Source organism: Geotrypetes seraphini, chromosome 2 (genome assembly GCF_902459505.1).
Source record: "Geotrypetes seraphini chromosome 2, aGeoSer1.1, whole genome shotgun sequence".
NCBI classification, from domain to species: Eukaryota; Metazoa; Chordata; class Amphibia; order Gymnophiona; family Dermophiidae; genus Geotrypetes; species Geotrypetes seraphini.
Window position 1 is genome coordinate 116,042,779 of NC_047085.1, and position 18,845 is coordinate 116,061,623.

Consider the following 18,845-nt stretch of genomic DNA (forward strand, 5'->3'; position numbering starts at 1 on the left):
CATGATATGTTTGTTTTATGAATTCTCAAAATTTTTTAAAGCTGAATTCGCTTAATGATCTTTACATGACAGAATATATGTTTTAAGTGTTTATGAAGGTCATTATCTCTTTTTCTTTGTTTGTTTAAATTGTTATTCATTTTCAAACTTACAATAAGTGTCTTCACGCTCTGTCGTCTTCACGCTCAGTTGTCTTCAGGTCCAACAGATTCCAAAGATTAAAGACAAGCTTCACTGAACCCCCCCCCCCCCCCCCGAATAAAAACCAAACAAAACTGTCCACAATTTGTTTGCAGTCTTCTAGTTATTAAGTTTATGAAGTGTCTTAATATGTTAAGAGAGAATAATAACCAATTTGTTAAATGGCAACCTTAGTCATTATAAGTCATTAAAAGTTCATAATGTCATTGGAGTTTGTGAGTGTAAAATAAATTCTGAAATCAATCAATAGTTGTATTATAATGCTTTTATTTCTGGGTAACTGTATTATTGAAGAAAGCATAATACAGTGAGCATAGGTCTCCCAGGGCAAAGTTAAATGCAAAGTAAGTATTATTGAACACAAGTAAACAGAAAGAGAAGTATTTTGTATGCTTGAGAGTCAGTGTTTGAACTGGAGGATGTAAAAGGCTATGAACTTTAAAAGATCATATATAGAGATACATACATAAATCTAGTCCATATAGAGTACGTTTTGTTCAATGCTAAAGTATTGTTCCCCATCAAGCACAGGAACATTTGAAAAATGGACATAGTGTGGAGAAAACTGACTCTGGTTCTCATTCAGTCAGTGTGTGTGTGTGTCTGTGTGCAGTGTGAGCCACAATAGTGGTCGCTGAAACAGGGGTGGTTGGTGGTGAGGTACTTAGATTAACTGAGTACTTTGCAAAAATGTCATAGATTCACAGAGAAGATGGCTTCCTATTATGGATTTTGTGTGCACAAACACAAATTCTCCAAGCGTGAAGTACTCTGATTAACTGAGTACATGTCGCTCAATGCTAAACTGCTATTCCCCATCAAGAGGAAAGTTAGAAATATAGGTGAAATGGACTGGGCCTGGGGCAAACTGGCACACCTGTTCAATGCACTCAGGAAGTACGTATTAAATACATGCTATTACTTCAGGAGACCAGTGCCCCTGTTTTATTAATGGTAAATACTTCTGGATTTAAAGCAAACTAAATGTGCATCTCCTCACAAGAGGCATACAGGGAGATGGGTGACTAAAATTATGCCAGATGTACACCTTATACATCTATGACATTGTGTGTGCACAATCTGAAAGATGTTAACATATCACGTCTATGCATTTCCTTTCATTTATACTTAAAGGATTAAGAATGATAAGTGTTCTACTCTATTAAGAACATCTCTAAACAAGATAAGCTGTCAATCTTGTAGCATTACAAATTCTACCTAGTTGACATAGCCATGTAAATTAAAAGTTATGTTTGATAAGGTTTTGCATTTATCCTGTACGCAGTTGTCCTTTATTTTCAATAAACTGTATATTAAAATGTATTTTTAAAAGTATCATAGATATGATGTCACATTTTTCTGATCATCAAAGGAGAGCTGGCAAGCCAAGTGCAGACATGGGAGCTGAGATAGTAGGAGGCAGGCAAGTCATGAAGCTGGAGAATTCAATTGTGAAGTTGTAGTCACAGCTGCTGCGACACAGGAGGCTGGAGGGCAAAGAAAACACTGCAGTCAGGGAGGCGAGAGAGAGGGAGGCTGAGGGAGAGAGAGCCACTCACAGGAGGACTGAAGATCCCACGAGACGGTAGGAGGCAGGTGAGTCATGAAGCTGGAGACTGTAGGTGGAGTGGGGTGGGTAAGTTGGGAACGGATGTGAAGGGGTGGGAGTGTGGAGGGGGGTGGATGAAAAGGGGGGGAAGAAGGGGAGGGAGTTTTTTTGTCATTTTTTTGTTTTTTTTCTGGGAGGGCTGAGGGCAGGAGGGGGAGGGAGTGAGGCGGGGGGGAAGAAGGGGAGGGAGTTTTTTTGTCATTTTTTTGTTTTTTTTCTGAGAGGGCTGAGGGCAGGAGGGGGAGGGAGTGAGGCAGGGGGGAAGAAGGGGAGAGAGTTTTTTTGTCATTTTTTTGTTTTTTTTCTGGGAGGGCTGAGGGCAGGAGGGGGAGGGAGTGAGGCGGGGGGGAGGGAGGAGTGGTGACAAGAGGGTGCAGCTCCCTCGGTAACAGCGGGAGCCATTCAAGGGGTGGGCGGGGTGGGAGGGGCACCACAAAGTGCTTCAAGCAACACCTGTAGTGCCCCTGTCACGTCACGGATGTGTCGGACGGACTCCTCAGCACAGTTGTTAATGTTCTCCACCCATGCTAAGATAGTAACCACCGCCGTGTAAATGTCCTCCGCTGTTACAGAACTGGGCGGAGGATCTGTGTTTGTGGCAGCGTGAGCCACAATAGTGGTCGCTGCAACAGGGGTGGTGGCTGGTGCAGGGTTGGTCCCACAATCTCTGGTGGAGGGTCGGAGGGGGGCAAAACAGGTGGAACAACGGTTGGGGCTTTGAATAGGGAGGGGGGATGTTGACATAGGCGGGGAAGAGGAGGGGGATGCCAATATATCTGCAATGAAAAAGAGCATGAAAAGCAGGTGGACATTGAAAAGACAATTACGTAGTCAGCATGGTCTTGGCAGATAAAGTGTACAGTGGAAGCATCTATGAGACAAACTTGGTTCTTTTTGCTACATATGAATAAACCTAAGCATTTGATATTATATTAAGAAAATTCAAGTGATGTCTTAAATCTTAAATGTGTTTATTAATTGTACACTTGATGTACATAGTAAAAATGAATAAAAGATTTTTAAAATAAAAAAATTACATAATCAAAATATCTGAACACTTACCGGACTGGACAGAGAGGTCACTAAATCTGTCCAGGATGGGGATTGAGGCAGTACTCATGGAGGTACGTGGGAGGGCTGGATGAGAGGTGATGACAGAGGGTCGAATTTTATGATCATCCCCTCCCTTTTCTTGCGCGTGAACCGGACCGATTGTGAAGCACGCGGTCGGCACGCACGTGAGCACCGCAAATGTAAATATGTAAATATCAACATACCCTATATAAACTTTATAATCAATTGCGCTGAGTTTTATGATCATCCCCTCCCTTTTCTTGCATGTGAACCGGAAATATAAATATCAACATACCCAATATAAACGGTTCCTAGTCAGTTCATCCACAGTTTTATAATCATACCCTGCCTTTTGTTGCGCGTGAAGCGCAAATATAAACATACCTGTAAATGAAGAAACGTGGAAGTATGTTCGCTCTCACCAGAGGCGAGAAAAATCCACGCAAGACAAATATTCGTTATAGATCAAGTACTAGCAAAACCAGATCTTTACCTATAACGGACACGGTCAGGCAGCGAAAGGAAGGCGGGCTGTTCGGAGGACATATATAATGTGGAACCATAGTAACCATAGTAACGAAAATGCATTCACGTGACTTGTATTTAAATGCTGTTCGGAGAATACATATCATGAGATAACATAACCATGGTAACAAAAATGCATTCACATGACTTATATTGAAAACGCAAAGAGTCAAGGGAATCATACTGACCACGCGTTGACGTGATGACGTGTTCACGTGCTGTACGTGCGCATGTCCTTTGATTGGCAAGCGGCCTCTAGTGGCGCGCTGCATTGTCATGGCGCTGAGTATCTTGCGTGAAATTGTCTTGTGCTGAGTTGTCGCTGCGCTCAATTGTCTAGCGCGCAAATGTCTTACGCTGAATTGTCTTGGCGCTTAGTTGTCTTAGCGCTGATTTGTCTTAGCGATTGTCTTGCGCGTTTTTGACCTGTCACCGTTCAGTTTACCTGCCTGGAAGGCTAGAGTTCTGTCCAGGAATCTTTAATGGCAGGCCTTTATTGCTGGGTGTGTAAATATGTGGATTTTATGTGTGGACCTAATAGTGCAACCCACGTTGAAGTGGGAGACCAGGTACATAGAGGCCAAAGATTGATTTGAAACAGAGACAAGAAAATTTAAACAAAACTCTAGCCTCGAGGGGCAGCCAGTGAAGTTTTTGATAATAGGGACTTATGCGTTCCCATTTTTTTAAACCGAAAATCAGAATTACTGCCGAATTTTGAATAATTCAGAGTTTTGAAGGGTTTTCTTGAAAGATCCCAAGTAAATAATGTTGCAATAGTCCAGCATGCTTAGAATAGAGGAGTGTACTAGTAGACGGAATGATGCTGCATCAAAGTATTTTTGATGGTTCTTAGCGTCCATAATGTTGAGAAGCATGTTCTGGTCAGTAGATCCGTGAAAGCATCTAAAGTAAGGTATCGGTTGAGAGTCACTCCCAGAATTTTTATGAAAATCGACAATAGGAAGTCCTGACTGTTCAAGGAAATTTTTGAGTCTTTGATTTTACCATTTTGGCCTCGCCAGAAAAAAATTTGGTTTTATCTGAGTTAGTTTCAGTTTGAATTCTGTTATCCATAATTTGATTTGTTTTAGGATGAATTCCAGGTGATTCTTTGTCTCAGAGATTAGGTTTAGATAATTTCCTGGAGGAAAAATCCATAGTCTGTTCTTGAGAAAGACATAGGGCAAGCCACTGCTTGCCCTGGATCAGTACAATGGACTATTGCTACTCTTTGGGTTTTGGCCAGGTACTAGTGACCTGGATTGGCCACCGTGAGAACAGGCTACTGCGCTTGATGGACCTTTGGCCTCAACCAGTAAGGTTATTCTTATGTTCTGAAATTATGAACAAACCAATAACTGTTTAGTATTGTATAATTATTAAATCAAATGCTGTTAAGAAAACCAATTGGATCAGACATTATCATGATCTAGATTTAAATACCATTTGACTAAAAAGAGCAGTTTCAATAGCATTTTCTAAACCCAGTTTAATTTGGACAGAGGCTACATTTTTCAAGTCTGCCCACTACATGGACAACATTTTGATAAACTAGCTGCTGTATATAGCACATTAAATGAATCTCTTCATAAAAGCAGTTAATAAGTCCCAATGAAACAAACATTTCCCACCACTTTGGCACTAAAAAAAATTAGACACTAGCTAGATTGGATTTTAATAAATTTCATTAACATTCTTCAAGACAAGAAAATAAAGCAAGGCCACTTAAGAGGAGACTTGCTTCCCCTTTTACAAAAGTGGTGATAGTGGCTGCTAAATGGCAAATGTTCGACTCCCATTAACTCCCTAAGGGCAGTGCAGCAATTACCGCAGCCACAATTGTGGCTTTGTAAAAGGAATTCAAGTTATTGGGAGGTGAAAGTAACAGGAAACTACACCTCCCCTTCTCTGGCAAGAGGGAGCTGTGCCTATAGCTGTACCAAGTAAAATTCCACCAAGCTTTGAGTTAAGGACCATGGAATGGATTTTAGGAGCACAAAGGCCCAAAATCTCTAGCACACAGGACACAGACCGTCAATTACATCCTAGTTATTCACACTTAAGGGATCTACTGCACTAGCCTAGACCCACCCATACCATCTGGTAGAAACAGAGAAATACAGGAGACTTCAAGGTTGTGGTAGCCCTTAGCGATCTATTTAAGTTACATTGCTAGTCTATCCCTATCTCAATCTACTGCCAGAGGGACTAACTCATTGCTGTTGTTAAATGGATTTCTTTATCTTGCTAGACCAGTTTAGAATTGTGACCCAGGAGGGAAAAAAATGATTCCTTCAACAGACATTCAGGCAATGTTACAGCACTTTTCATCTGTAGTCTGCCAAACTGTTCTCAATGGATAAGGATGGGACTGCCAGTTATGATACTTATGCATTGTTCCTATGCACCAATATATGCAAGCTTGCCAAAGCTCTGCACTGCATACACTTAAAGAAGATTAGGCAAAGCAGCATGGTAGAATAAAACTAAATTAATTCTGTGCGAGTTTCAGTATGCACAGAATGCATAAGTATACATTTTATACTTTTTCCAAAAAATCTTTTGTAAAGGAAACTGGCTAGACAAAACCCAGTATACCACCACCTATTCACCCAGTTTTCCCAAGGCTACTGGGACTGTCAGTTAAGACTGTAGTGAGACCTAGATTCACTAACCTGTCTTCCATGGCCGATCCTAGCTGGCCTGACAAATTCACAAATTAAAAAAATTCAAATGAGGGCGATCAGAGGAACGCCCTCAACTGGCTAACATGTGTCAAGACCCCTCTGAGTCGCGACTATTTTTTTAAAAATAGTAACTTTTACTTTTTTGTAGCCCAGTGAGGCCGTGGTTTTAACCTGCAGGTTAAAACCACAGGCTCACAGTGCGGGGCAGAGCAGGCAGGAGAAATCTGGGGAAGAGCATCAGGACAGCAGGCAGGAGAGATGCGGCAGAGAGCAGGTCTTCAATGGAGCTGGAGACTTGGAAAGATGTTCGACTGGTCCCCAGCAGTCACTTCTTGTGTTGATCAGCCAGCCCAATCTGTTTCAAAAATTTATTTTGTGAATCGCGTCCCTGTCTACTTTGCATGTGTTTCCCCTCATTTGCATGCACAGATTGGAAGCAGATCACAGGAGAGGTTAGTGAATCGGGCCAGAAGGAAATCTGGTCACAAAGGGTTTGCTTAGTGAATCTAGCCCTTAGTCCTGCCAGTGCAGTATGCTCCGGGAGCCAATGCTGTCCCCCCCTTTAACAAGGGGAGCCCTCCTTGGGGACCAAACACCACTAGAGACCAGGTTGTAACTGCAGCTTTGACAGCACCTTCAACTCTTGGGAAGTAGGACCAGTGCTAGGCAGACTGCTAATGCCTGTGATCCAAGGATAGCAGGGGCAGATCAAGAACAAAGATGCGTTTGTGTGTCTCATTCACCTAAGGGTTGATAGTGCCTAAAATTTCAATTTAAAACATTGTTAGATTACTGGTTTATTCAAATAGTGACAATAAATAGGACTATCCAAAATTATAAAGCCACTCTTCCATGATTATGGGACTGCCTTATTTGTTAGGTCAGTATTCAAACATGATTGTACCTGCTATTCCATGCAGGCCGCCTTATTGGCCACACTAGATGGGCCCTGCTAGCATATACTGTTACTAGCATAGGTCCTCTTTTACTAAGCCGCAATAGAGGTTTCTACTGCAGCCTAGAGTGCTAAATGCTCAGACAATACTCTGACATTCACAGGCAGTCTATGAATGTCAGAGCATTTAGTGTTTCAGGTCACGGTAGAAACCTCTTCCACAGCTTAGTAAAACCAGGTGATGGGGGAAGAGAGATAGTGAGGATGAAGAACATTTGAGTACAACAATGGAACAAAACATTATAGAAAGGTAAACCATGTTTCATGGTTGAGTAGAAGCAACTCCAACCAAAATTTAAACTTCTGTTACACAATTTCATTACAGATATAAGATGGTAAGATTTTTCTCCATTTACCAGTTTGTGGCCACTTTTCAAAGAGAGAGTTGAGTTAAAGTCTTCTATTCAATGAAATCCAAAATTGATAAATATATAAAATCTATATTAGAGGACCAGAAGCCACTACCCATAAAATCTTTCAGACTAGTATGGCATCTGTCCCTGTGCCTCTAAAATTTTCAGTCTTTCATCAGCAGTAGGCATGTTGGGTTTCACACCATCCCTTCTCCTCTGCATCACAACTGTACCCTGGGGAAAAAAAAAAGTTGCATGAACAGAATTTTTCCCTGTCCTTTTACAAAAAAAAAAAAAAAAAAAAAAAAAAAAAGTTCACTTTAAGTTTGGATGCTTATGCTATGAACTAGTGAAGTACCAACTATGAAATAGGCTGTAAATATTGTGACTGCTGCCTGCTGTCCCTGGATAACACCTGTTATGGTAAGTAACTGTGCTTTCTGGGGAGAGTCATGTCAGGTTGGAAGAAGCCCTGCAGTGCTCTAAAACTATCCCTAGAAGCAGGCAGGTTAGGGAAACTGCCCTGCAGAATTTATCCCCAGTGAAAGGCAGCCCAAAAAGTGACCCGATTATTCTTGCCTAGTTCTAGTGTATGGAATGCTAAAGGCAAAGAACTACAACTACCAACAGGTACCAGGCCAGTGATAGAAAAAGGATTAGCTCCTGGAATTAGCTCTGCTGGGGGAAGGGCTAATCAGCAGGGAAGCTATCCAAGATCATTAGCAAATTACCAGAGAACCACAGGTGTTTCTAGAGACAATCAGCATAAGGCTAGAGAAAAAGGTGTGGTCTCTAGGCCAGAGAGGCAGCCACCAACCTTAAGCCTGCCTGAATCCATGGGGGGGGGGAAATAAAAAATAAAAAAAAGTCAGACAAGTGCAATCCAGGGGACAGAAGCCAGCATTTCTCACAGGAAACAGAGAAAATCCCAGGTCTGAATCTTGTCAGCATTCCTCTGAAGGTAACACTGTTGTGGATGTAGAAATGCCAGAAAGCACAGTTACTTACCATAACAGGTGTTATCCAGGGACAGCAGACAGCTATTCTCACATATGGGTGACGTCATCAGCGGAACCCGGATGCGGAAGCTTGCAAGCAGATTTGCTTGAAGAAACTTGAAGTTGACCGCATTGCACATGCGCGAATACCTTCCTGCCCAGCGTAGGGCACGTCTCCTCAGTTCAGATAGCTAGCAGAGAAGCCAACCAGGGGAGGTGGATGGGTTGCAAGAATAGCTGCCTGCTGTCCCTGGATAACACCTGTTACGGTAAGTAACTGTGCTTTATCCCAGGACAAGCAGGCAGCCTATTCTCACATATGGATGACCTCCAAGCTAACCAGAATGGGATGGTGGAAGTGTTAGCAATTTAGGAGAATAGATTTTATAATACTGTTTGGCCAAACTGTCCTTCCTGTCTGGCAAAAGTATCCAGACAATAGTGAGATGTGAAAGTATGAACAGAGGACCAAGAAGCAGCCTTCAAATCTCTTCAATAGGTGTAGATCTGAGGAAAGCTACGGAAGCTGCCATTGCTCTGACTTTATGGGCTGCGACTCTGTGTAGAGGTAATACAGCCTGCGCATAGCAGAATGAGATTCAAGCCGCCATCCAGTTGGAGATGGTACGCTTAGATAGGATGTCCCAACTTATTTGGATCATAGGAGACAAAACGTTGAGGAGCAGTTCTGTGTGGTTTGGTGTGTTCCAAATAGAAGGCCAAAGCATGAAGAGCTACTTCTCCAGGATGAGACTGAGGCTTTGGAAAGAACACTGGAAGAATAGATTGGTTGAGATGAAATTCCGATATCACTTTAGGGAGGAATTTTGGATGAATACGTAGGGCCACCTTGTCATGATGAAACACCCTGAAAGGTGGATCAGCAACTAAGGCTTGCAGCTCACTGACTCATCGAGCAGAAGTGAGGGCAATGAGAAACACCACTTTCCAAGTGAGATACTTTAGATGAGCCTTGTCAATTGGTTCAAACAGAGGCTTCATCAGTTGAGCAAGGACAACATTGAGGTCCCAAACCACAGGAGGCGGTTTGAGAGGTTTGACATTGAAAATTCCTTTCATGAATCTGGAAATCACCGGATGAGCAAAGAGGGGTTTCCCTTCAATAGGCTGATGGAAAGCCTCAATTGCACTGAGATGGACTCGGATCGATGTAGACTTAAGACCAGAAGTGGATAAGTGCAAAAGGTAATCTAAAATAGAAGATAAGGAGGAATGTTGAGGCTCCTTATCATAAGAAAAACACCATGTAGAAAATCTAGTCCATTTTTGGTGATAGCATTGTCTAGTGGTAGGTTACCTAGAAGCCTCTAAAACATCTTACAGATTGAGAAAACTGAAGAAGAGTCATGTTGAAAGGTACCAAGCTGTCAGGTATAGAGACTGCAGGTTGGGATGAAGCAGAGATCCTTTACTCTGTGTAAGCAGAGAAGGAAAAACTGGTAGAAGGCATGGCTCCCTGCTGCTGAGTTGAAGTAGAAGGGAGTACCAAGGTTGTCTCAGCCACCGAGGAGCAAATCAGAATCATGGTGGCATGATCGTTCAACTTGACCAGAGCCTTGAGAATGAGAGGGAATGCATATAGGAAGAGATTTGTCCATTCCAGAAGAAAAGCATCTGCCTCGAGGCGATGAGGAGAGTATATCCTGGAGCAGAACTGAGGCAGTTTGTAGTTGTGGGGAGCTGCAAAGAGGTCTGAGGTGTTCCCAATTGTGAAAAAATGTGATGAAGAGGCGAAGAATAGAGTGTCAATTCTGAGGTTACAGAAGACTCCTCAAGTTGTCCGCCAAGCAATTCTTCGCCCCTTGGATGTAGACAGCTTTGAGGAAGGTGTTGTGGCAGATTGCCCAGTCCCAAACCTTCAGAGCTTCTTGACAAAGGAAGGCAGATTCCGTCCCTCCCTGTTTGTTGACATAATACATGGCGACTTGGTTGTCCTTCCGAATGAGGACTACTTAATTGTGAAGAAGATGTTGAAAAGCGTGGAGAGCCTTGAGGATCGCTCTGAGTTCCAACAGATTGATGCGACACTGACGATCCGTATTGGTCCAATGGCCTTGTGTACGGAGACCATCGAGATGAGCACCCCAAACGTAGGTCAAAGAATCTGTCGTGAAGACCTTCTGATGGGGGGGGGTTGAAAAAGCAAGCCTCTGGAGAGATTGGAAGAGAGCATCCACCAACGGAGAGACTGCTTCAATGAAGGAGTGACTTGTGTCAAGAAAGTAGATTGCAATCCTGCGTCCATTGGGATGCCAGGGTCCACTGAGGAATTCTGAGGTGAAGTCTGGCAAAAGGAGTCACGTGTACTATGGAGGCCATGTGACCCAGGAGTACCATCATGTGTCTCGCCGAGATGGAAGAGCGGGAAGACACTGTATGACAAAGAGTTGAAGAAGAGCATCCAGACGTTGTTGTGGGAGGAATGCTCCGAGTTGGACAGTGTCCAGAACAGCTCCGATGAATTGTAGAGTCTGTAAGGGCTGTAGTTGGGATTTGGGAAAGTTGATTTCGAATCCCAAACTTTGTAGGAACCAGGTAGTCCGTTGGGTCACTACAATAACCCCCTGAGATGTTGAATCTTTGATGAGCCAGTCGTCTAGGTAGGGAAATACATGAAGACTATGGTTCCTTGCAGCTGCTGCTACCACTACCAGGCACTTGGTGAATCCTCTGGGAGATGAAGCCAGTCCGAAAGAAGATTCTCCACCCGAAATATGAGATATTGACGGGAGGCCGGATGAATGGGAATATGAGGGTAGGCCTCCTTGAGATCCAGAGCATAACCAGTTGCTCTGCTCGAGAAGGGGATAAAGGGATGCCAGGGACAACATGCAAAATTTTTCTCTTACCAAAATTTGTTCAGCCCCGAGATCTAGAACAGGCCGCAGATCGCCCGTCTTCTTCAGGAACAAGGAAGTAACGGGAGTAAAACCCTCTGTTCTGCTGTTCCAAAGGAACTGGTTAGATGGCATGGAGATGAAGCAGAGCTTGAGCTTCCTGAAGAAGGGCGGTCTGGGAAGGATTGGAAGGATACTCTTGGAGGAAGCTCTGGTGGAACCTGAGTGAAATGAAGAGAGTATCCTTTCTTGATGGTGGTCAGCACCCATAGGTCGGATGTAATAGTCATCCATCGGTGGAAAAAGTGATGGAGATGACCTCCAATAGGTGGAAGAGAAGTCAAGAGACAGAACGATAGAGGTTATGCTCTGTTTAAGACAGTCAAAAAGGCTGTGAAGCAGAAGGCTGAGATTTTTGTTGCTTCTGAGGCTGCTGCTTCTTAGGAGGAGGGCGAGTGTAAGGAGCCGCTCTTGGAGCAAAACGTCTCTGGTAAATGGGAGGAGGACGTGTAGGCTTGGAAGGAGTCGACTTTGGTTTAGGTCCGATAATAGATGCAAAAGATTTTTCATGGTCAGACAATTTCTTAGTGGCTGCCTCTATCGATTCATCCATCAAAGAAGTCATTGCCTATACAAGGAATATTAGCCAAGCGGTCCTGAAGATTAGGGTCCATGTCAATGGTATGAAGCCAGGCAAGATAATGTATTGCTACAGAGCAAGCAGCTGCCCGGGCAGACAACTCTAAGGCATCATAAGATGACTGAAGAAGATGTAATCTGACCTGTGATAAAGAAGCAATGACTTCTTGAAATTCAAAGTGTTTGAGTATCCAAATAACTCAAAAATTTAGGTAAGAGTTAAGGAACTCAAAATAAGTAATAAAATGAAAATTATAATTAAGGACGAGGACATCATAGAATTTTGATAGATAAGATGTCTGAATTTGTCCATAGTTTTCCCTCCATTGAAAAGGGTTTGACATCTAGAGTCCAATTTGCCTGAAACAGCTGGAATGGTAAAAGGGGTCTTCAGGCCTCTGACAAGTCAGAGACAAAAGCTTGTGAAGAGGAAGTTTAAGTGACTCTGCCGGAGGTTGAGGTAGATGCATGACCTCGAGATACTCCTTAGATTATTTGGACAATACTCAGATTGGAAGAATGTCACCAGTGGGGTGCCGCAGGGTTCAGTACTTGGACCTGTGCTCTTCAACATATTCATAAATGATCTGGAAATGGGTACAATGAGTGAGGTGATTAAATTTGCAGACATGGATAAGTGTAAGGTAATGTATTCGTGTGTTGGATTTTTGATACCAACATGCAAGATGTCCAGGACAGTACTAGTCCTCTCAGGAAAGAGACCTGGGAGTACTGGTCGACAAGTCAATGAGGCCACCTGCACAATGCGCAGCGACAGCAAAAAGGGCAAACAGAATGCTAGGAATGATTAAGAAGGATCACGAATAGATCATAGAGGGTTATCATGCCGCTGTACCGGGCTATGGTATGCCCTCACCTTGAATAATGCGTCCAGCATTGGTCGCCATACATGAAGGACACAATACTACTCGAAAGGGTCCAGAGAAGAGCGACTAAAATGGTTAAGGGGTTGGGGGAGTTGCTGTACGGTGAGAGATTAAAGAAGCTGGGCTTGTTCTCCCTTGAAAAGAGGAGACATGATCGAAACATTCAAGGGAATAGACTTAGTGGATAAAGACAGGTTGTGAAAAGGAAGCTTAAGTGACTCTGCCGGAGGTTGAGGTAGATGCATGACCGAGATACTCCTTAGAGTATTTCGAACCAGCATCTAATTGAAGATCCAAGTCAAAAGCCATCTCACGAAGAAAAGTTGAAAAAAAAAGATTGAAAAGTTGAAAAAAAAAAAAAAAGATAGCTGATCTGCCAATGCTTTGCCTTGAGAAGGACTCGAGGTCGTCGAGGCACCTGGGTCAAAGATGAAGCTTTGGCAGAAAAAAAGGCATCAAAAGAATATGGAGACTTGGACGAAGCAATAGAAACCGCTATATCCTTGAGGTGTGGAAGTGGAGACCTCAATCAAGGAGTCGGCGATCTAGTAAAAGTAGGAGTAGATCGAGGCTTAGTTGAAGAGGGACGTTCTTTAGAAGAAGAACTATGCCTGGAAGTATGCCTCGATGAAGGCCTCGATCGTCAGTGAAAGCGATGCTTGGAAGCGATCTCGAGGATCGAGGAGACTTCGCCTCGGAGACAGAAGCAGCCGATGCCACCAAAGAATGGATAGGACTGGAGGCTGTAGATCGAAACTCCAGAGGCTTGGTGAAGGAACCTCGATGCACTCCCAAAGACTCTGCTCCTTGTATAGAGTGTGAGGATTCCTGCTGAGGCACTTGCAAAGATTCCGCTCCTTGCTTTACATGCTTGGATGCCAGACCAGACACTCGCAGTGACTCTGCTCCCTGCAAAGAGTGTGCAAGCTCAGACTGAGGCAAAGGAAGCGGCTCGACCTCGCGGAAGTCTGCAGAATGCCCAGGCTGGATGGAAGGAAGAAGCTTCAGTTCCATATTAATAAGAAACTGAATGAATTGCTTCTCCAACATGGTCTGGAAAGAAGCCGGCAAGGATAGATCTGTGTCTGAAACCGGACCACCTGCTTTGGCTGGAGGTTCCACCGAGGCAGTGTAAATGTACTTTGACTTGGAAGTCTTAGGCACCTTAAGCACCACCGCTGGAACTTTCTGCTGAGCTATCTGATCTGAGGATACAGGTGAAGATACAGCAGAAGTTGTCGAGGAGAGAGCTGCTGCAAATGATGAAGGTCTGATGAGGCTCGAGATGGAAGCAGGAGGAGTCTCGGTCGAAACTGAGGCCGAGGTCGCCTTCAAGTCGAGGGATTGGAGGAAGAATCCATCCTGAAGAGCTTCTCCATCAAAAGACGACGACGTTTAAGGGCTCAAGGTTGACGAATAGCACAGCGCTTGCACGACTTCGGTTGATGATCCAGCCCCAGGCACTTGAGGCACCAACTGTGTGGGTCCGTGAGGGAAATCACACACTGGCTACACTTCTTGAAGCCCGTTGCTGGCCGGGACATAGGAGGAAAAACAGCCGCAAGATCGAAGCCCCTGGGCTGCGGCCGAGCGGCCTGCCTTGGCAGCTGAATGGAAGAAAATAATTTTTTTAAATGAAAAAGAAAGAAAGAAAAAACCCCCAGCGATTCATGAAGAAAAAAACAAACAAACAAACCGCGGTTGAGAGAAGGCACGAAAGTAACAAAGTTGAACACAGAGTCAAAGATGGATGTCTTGGCTCCGTGGAAAACTGAGAACTGAGGAGATGCGCCCTACGCTGGGCGGGAAGGCACTCGCGCATGCGCGGTGCGGTCGACTTGAAACTTCTAGTTTCTTCAAGCAAGTCTGCTTGCGAGCTTCCGCATCCGGGCTCCACTGATGAGGTCACCCATATGTGAGAATAGCTGCCTGCTTGTCCTGGGATAAGAAATGTGTATAGGTGATTATGAAATGGAACCTGTAGAATCCTGTTTGCCTAAAGCCATGCTTATTGAATAAAAGCTTGGGGAAATCATATGCTGTTTCTGGGAAGGTGGAATTGACTCAAACCCTAACAGAAGGGTGTATAATCCCTGCTTCTGATTAAATTGAAGTTAACAGAAGAGTTGGAATAATTGTGTCCTGAAATTGCAACACACAGAAATACTGTAAAAGAGCCAGGCTAAGCAGTTCCACTGGTTCCAGGACTTTGATACTAAAAGTTTGATCTTTTTTTTTGTAAAAAGAACTGGCAGAGAATAGCCGGTTGAAAGCACATGTTTGGGTGAAAATTGCCAGATTGTGAACTGTGCAACTCTTGGAGCCTGGTTGTGCTAATAAGCTGTTTAGTCACCAGAGCAAGTTTGTATTTTGTTTTTCCTTCAAAGTATAAGCCAGAAATAAAGACATAATAATTCACACTAAAAAACACCTTTGCTGGACCTTTTTATTTGATGCAGAAACCCCTCTACCCTCCATGCCTCATTCAACTGCTCAGCTGAGGCTTGGATGACCCAGGTCAGGACTCTGGCTAATCCAGTCCAGGTCTTACCCTGTCATAATATCCATAGACAAACATTCTTCCACTAGCACCTAAAAAGGGCAACATAGTTCAGCTAGAAACTTACATTTCTTCATTAGTAAGAGCCAGTTCAGACAAATGCAGGCTTAGCTTCTAGGTGTGAATACATAAGATAATATTTTCAAAAGCCATTTACAAGTAAATTGATCGATATTACCCTTACCTGGGGGGGAGGGAATACAGGGGCAGGCAAAGTATACTTCCTGACATTCAGGAGAAGTGGATCACAGGAGCAGTTTAACTCTGAGAAAACAGCATGCAGTTTTGGATTTTAAGAATTAGGAAGGAAACCTACTGAAGCACAAGTACTTTTCCTAAGCAATTTGCAGAATATGTTCTTGCTTAGCTATTACAAGTTTTTAGTACATGGGATTGATCAAGCGCTCAAGTCAGTAACTAATAAAGCTTGGTGATTGAGGGTTTTTTTTTTCACAAGATGAATATTTGTGGTCCTGTGTGCAGTGGGCTGCTCAAATTAAGAATAAACCACCAAGACTGCACAGCTCCCAATGGGCCAGCTCCAAAGGACTGCTTCCACCCCACCATCTCCAGGGGTGCTTCATCCATCCACACTGTGGGAGTTGGTCATTGCTGAGGTTGAGCCTTTGAGGCCCTTTGTTTCTATCTCTCTTATCGCTGAAGGGGGGATGGGAGGAGAGTAGGAATGGGTGATTACAGTTATCATGGGTGATTTCAACTACCTGGGTATAGACTGGAATCTAGGCACCTCCAGCTGCAGTAGGGAGACCAAGTTCCTGGATGCTGTAGGCGATTGCTTCCTGGAACAACTTGTCAAGGAAAACACGAGAGGAAATACAATTCTGGACTTAATTTTAAATGGACTACGAGGACAGGTGCAAGATGTAGAAGTAGAGCGGATGTTGGGAACCAGTGATCACAATATGATCCGCTTAGACATAGATGCAGGGGCGAAACATAGATCCAGAATGACAGCCACGGCGCTGAACTTCCGAAAAGGAAATTATGAAGGGATGAGACTCATGGTGGGGAAAATAATCAAGAAGAGGATAAGCACTGTTAAAACGCTAGAGCAGGCATGGTTCCTTTTTAAGGACACAGTCACTGAGGCGCAAAATCTATATATACCCCGTATCAACAAGGGAGCCAAGAGGAAAAAGATCAAAGAACCGGCGTGGCTCACTGTAGCAGTGAAGGAAGCGATCAGAGACAAGAAGACTTCGTTTAAGGAATGGAAAAGGTCAAAAATGGATAAAAACTGGAAAAAGCACAAACAGCATCAACTCAAGTGCCATAAAGCAGTAAAAAGTGCCAAAAGACTACGAGGAAAAAATAGCCAAGGAGGCAAAAAACTTCAAGCCTTTCTTTCGATACATTAAGGGGAAACGACCCGCAAAGGAAGCGGTGGGACCGTTGGATGATAATGGAATAAAGGGAGTGCTAAAGGAGGACAAAGCCATCACTGATAAACTGAACACATTTTTGCATCTGTATTTACCAAAGAGGACATACCGGAACCCGACAGGCTATATGCTGGAGGCGAAGACGGGAAACTGACAAGTTTGACAGTTAGTCTAGAAGAAGTATGCAGGCAGATTGATAGGCTTTTTTTTATTTTATTTTTTTTATTTATAAGTTTTCATATTAATTAACAAGCATATCATCTTGTACAGAAAGTGTAATTAAGATAACATAGTATTGAAATTACCATCCAAAAAATAATTCAAATTATAATAGGAAATTATTTCTCTACTTAATCACACACTAGTCCTCAATTTATTAGGATCCATGATTAGGAAATAGGAGTGATTAAACCATCTAATAATTAACAAGAGAGCTCACTATCTGATGCTGAAACAGAGCTAAATTATTACTCGGACTTAGATATTATTCCATTTCAAGGCGCTTATTGGAGAGGAAAGCCGTCAACTGAGCCGGTTCAAGAAACACATATTTTAAAGTACGATACCTCACTACACATTTACAAGGATATCTAAGGAAAAATAAACCACCAATTTGAGTCACACCCGGTTTCAATAGTAGAAATTCCCTTCTTCTCTTTTGAGTCTCCCTAGAGACATCAGGAAAAATTTGAATATGGAAACCCAGGAAGTCTCTGGATCTATTTTTAAAGAAAAGTTTAAGGATCCAATCTTTGTCTGGAGCCAAAGCCACAGACAATAAGAGAGTGGCTGAAATAGCCACTTCTCTATCTGATTGTTCCAATAAAGCGGAAACGTCCAGGGAAAATTCCTGAGGTTTTCCAACACCTTCTTTCTTCTGAGAATCCTGAGTCTTTGTAGGTAGATAATACACTCTTGACAAAGGTGGTAAAGAGTTCTCAGGAATTTTAAGTATTTCCAGAAAGTAACGCTTTATCATATCACTTGGGGAAATTGACGGAACCCTTGGAAAATTAATTAAACGTAAATTATTAATCCGGCTATTGTTTTCAAGTACTTCCAATTTTCTCCTTAAAATCAAATTATCCTTTACAAGTAGATCATGATGGCTTCCAATCATTTTTATATCTGATTTCAATAGTTTAATATCCTCTTTCAAAGTTTTTATTTCTTCTTTCTGGTCTTTCAATTCTTTATCTAAATTTTTAATTTGGGGATTCAGGGAATTCCCCAATGCCAATACTAATTCCCAAAGTGAATCTAGTGTAACTTCTGGGGGCTTAACTGGAGCAAAAGGAACTATTAGTGTAGTAAAAGCAGGCTCAGGTGATTGGTTTACCTCCCCAGTGCCTTGTTCCTCCATAGCAGAAGATGATCCGGTCGCTGGTTTTTCCAAAAGAAGCAAGTCCTTTTGAGCCATTCCCTGCAGCGAGCCCTCCGATTCACTGGCCTCTCGAGGGGAGAATACTGCCTCTTCGGACACACTCTCCTCTCGATAGACTTAAGAGCGACAAATCCCCAGGACCGGATGGCATCCATCCAAGGGTCATTAAAGAACTGAAAGGAACTATAGCTGAACTACTTCAACTAATAGCCAATCTGTCGATTAGATCGGGAAGGATTCCGGAAGACTGGAAGGTGGCGAATGTTACGCCAATCTTCAAAAAAGGTTTGAGAGGCGATCCGGGAAACTACAGACCGGTGAGTCTGACTTCAGTACCGGGAAAGATGATAGAGGTGCCGATAAGACCGCATCATTGATCACCTTGACGGACACAAACTGATGAGGATCAGTCAGCATGGCTTCAGCAAATGATGATCTTGCTTTGACGAACTTGCTGCACTTTTTCAAGGGGGTAAATAGCAGACAGACAAGGGAGACCGGTCGATATTGTATATCTGGATTTTCAGAAGGCGTTAGACAAGGTTCCACACAAACGACTACTTCAAAAAATTGAGAGCCATGGAATACAGGGTGAAATACTCAGGTGGATTAAAGACTGGCTAGCAGATTGGAAACAAACAGAGAGTGGGGGGTAAATGGACAATACTCAGACTGGAAGAATGTCACCAGTGGGGTGCCGCAGGGCTTG

General features: G+C 43.2%; 1 protein-coding gene across 2 annotated transcripts in view; it reads right to left on the reverse strand.

Moving 5' to 3' along the window:
- Nucleotides 1–7,231: 7,231 nt before the first annotated feature.
- The window catches only part of CHCHD7 (coiled-coil-helix-coiled-coil-helix domain containing 7), a 34,344-nt gene continuing 22,730 nt past the window's right edge, over nucleotides 7,232–18,845 (reverse strand). For both annotated transcript variants that reach the window (XM_033929922.1, XM_033929921.1), the window contains one exon: nucleotides 7,232–7,641. In XM_033929922.1, coding sequence (XP_033785813.1) covers nucleotides 7,537–7,641 — 105 coding nt within the window. In that variant the 3' untranslated portion in view covers nucleotides 7,232–7,536. The remainder of the gene's footprint in view (nucleotides 7,642–18,845) is intronic.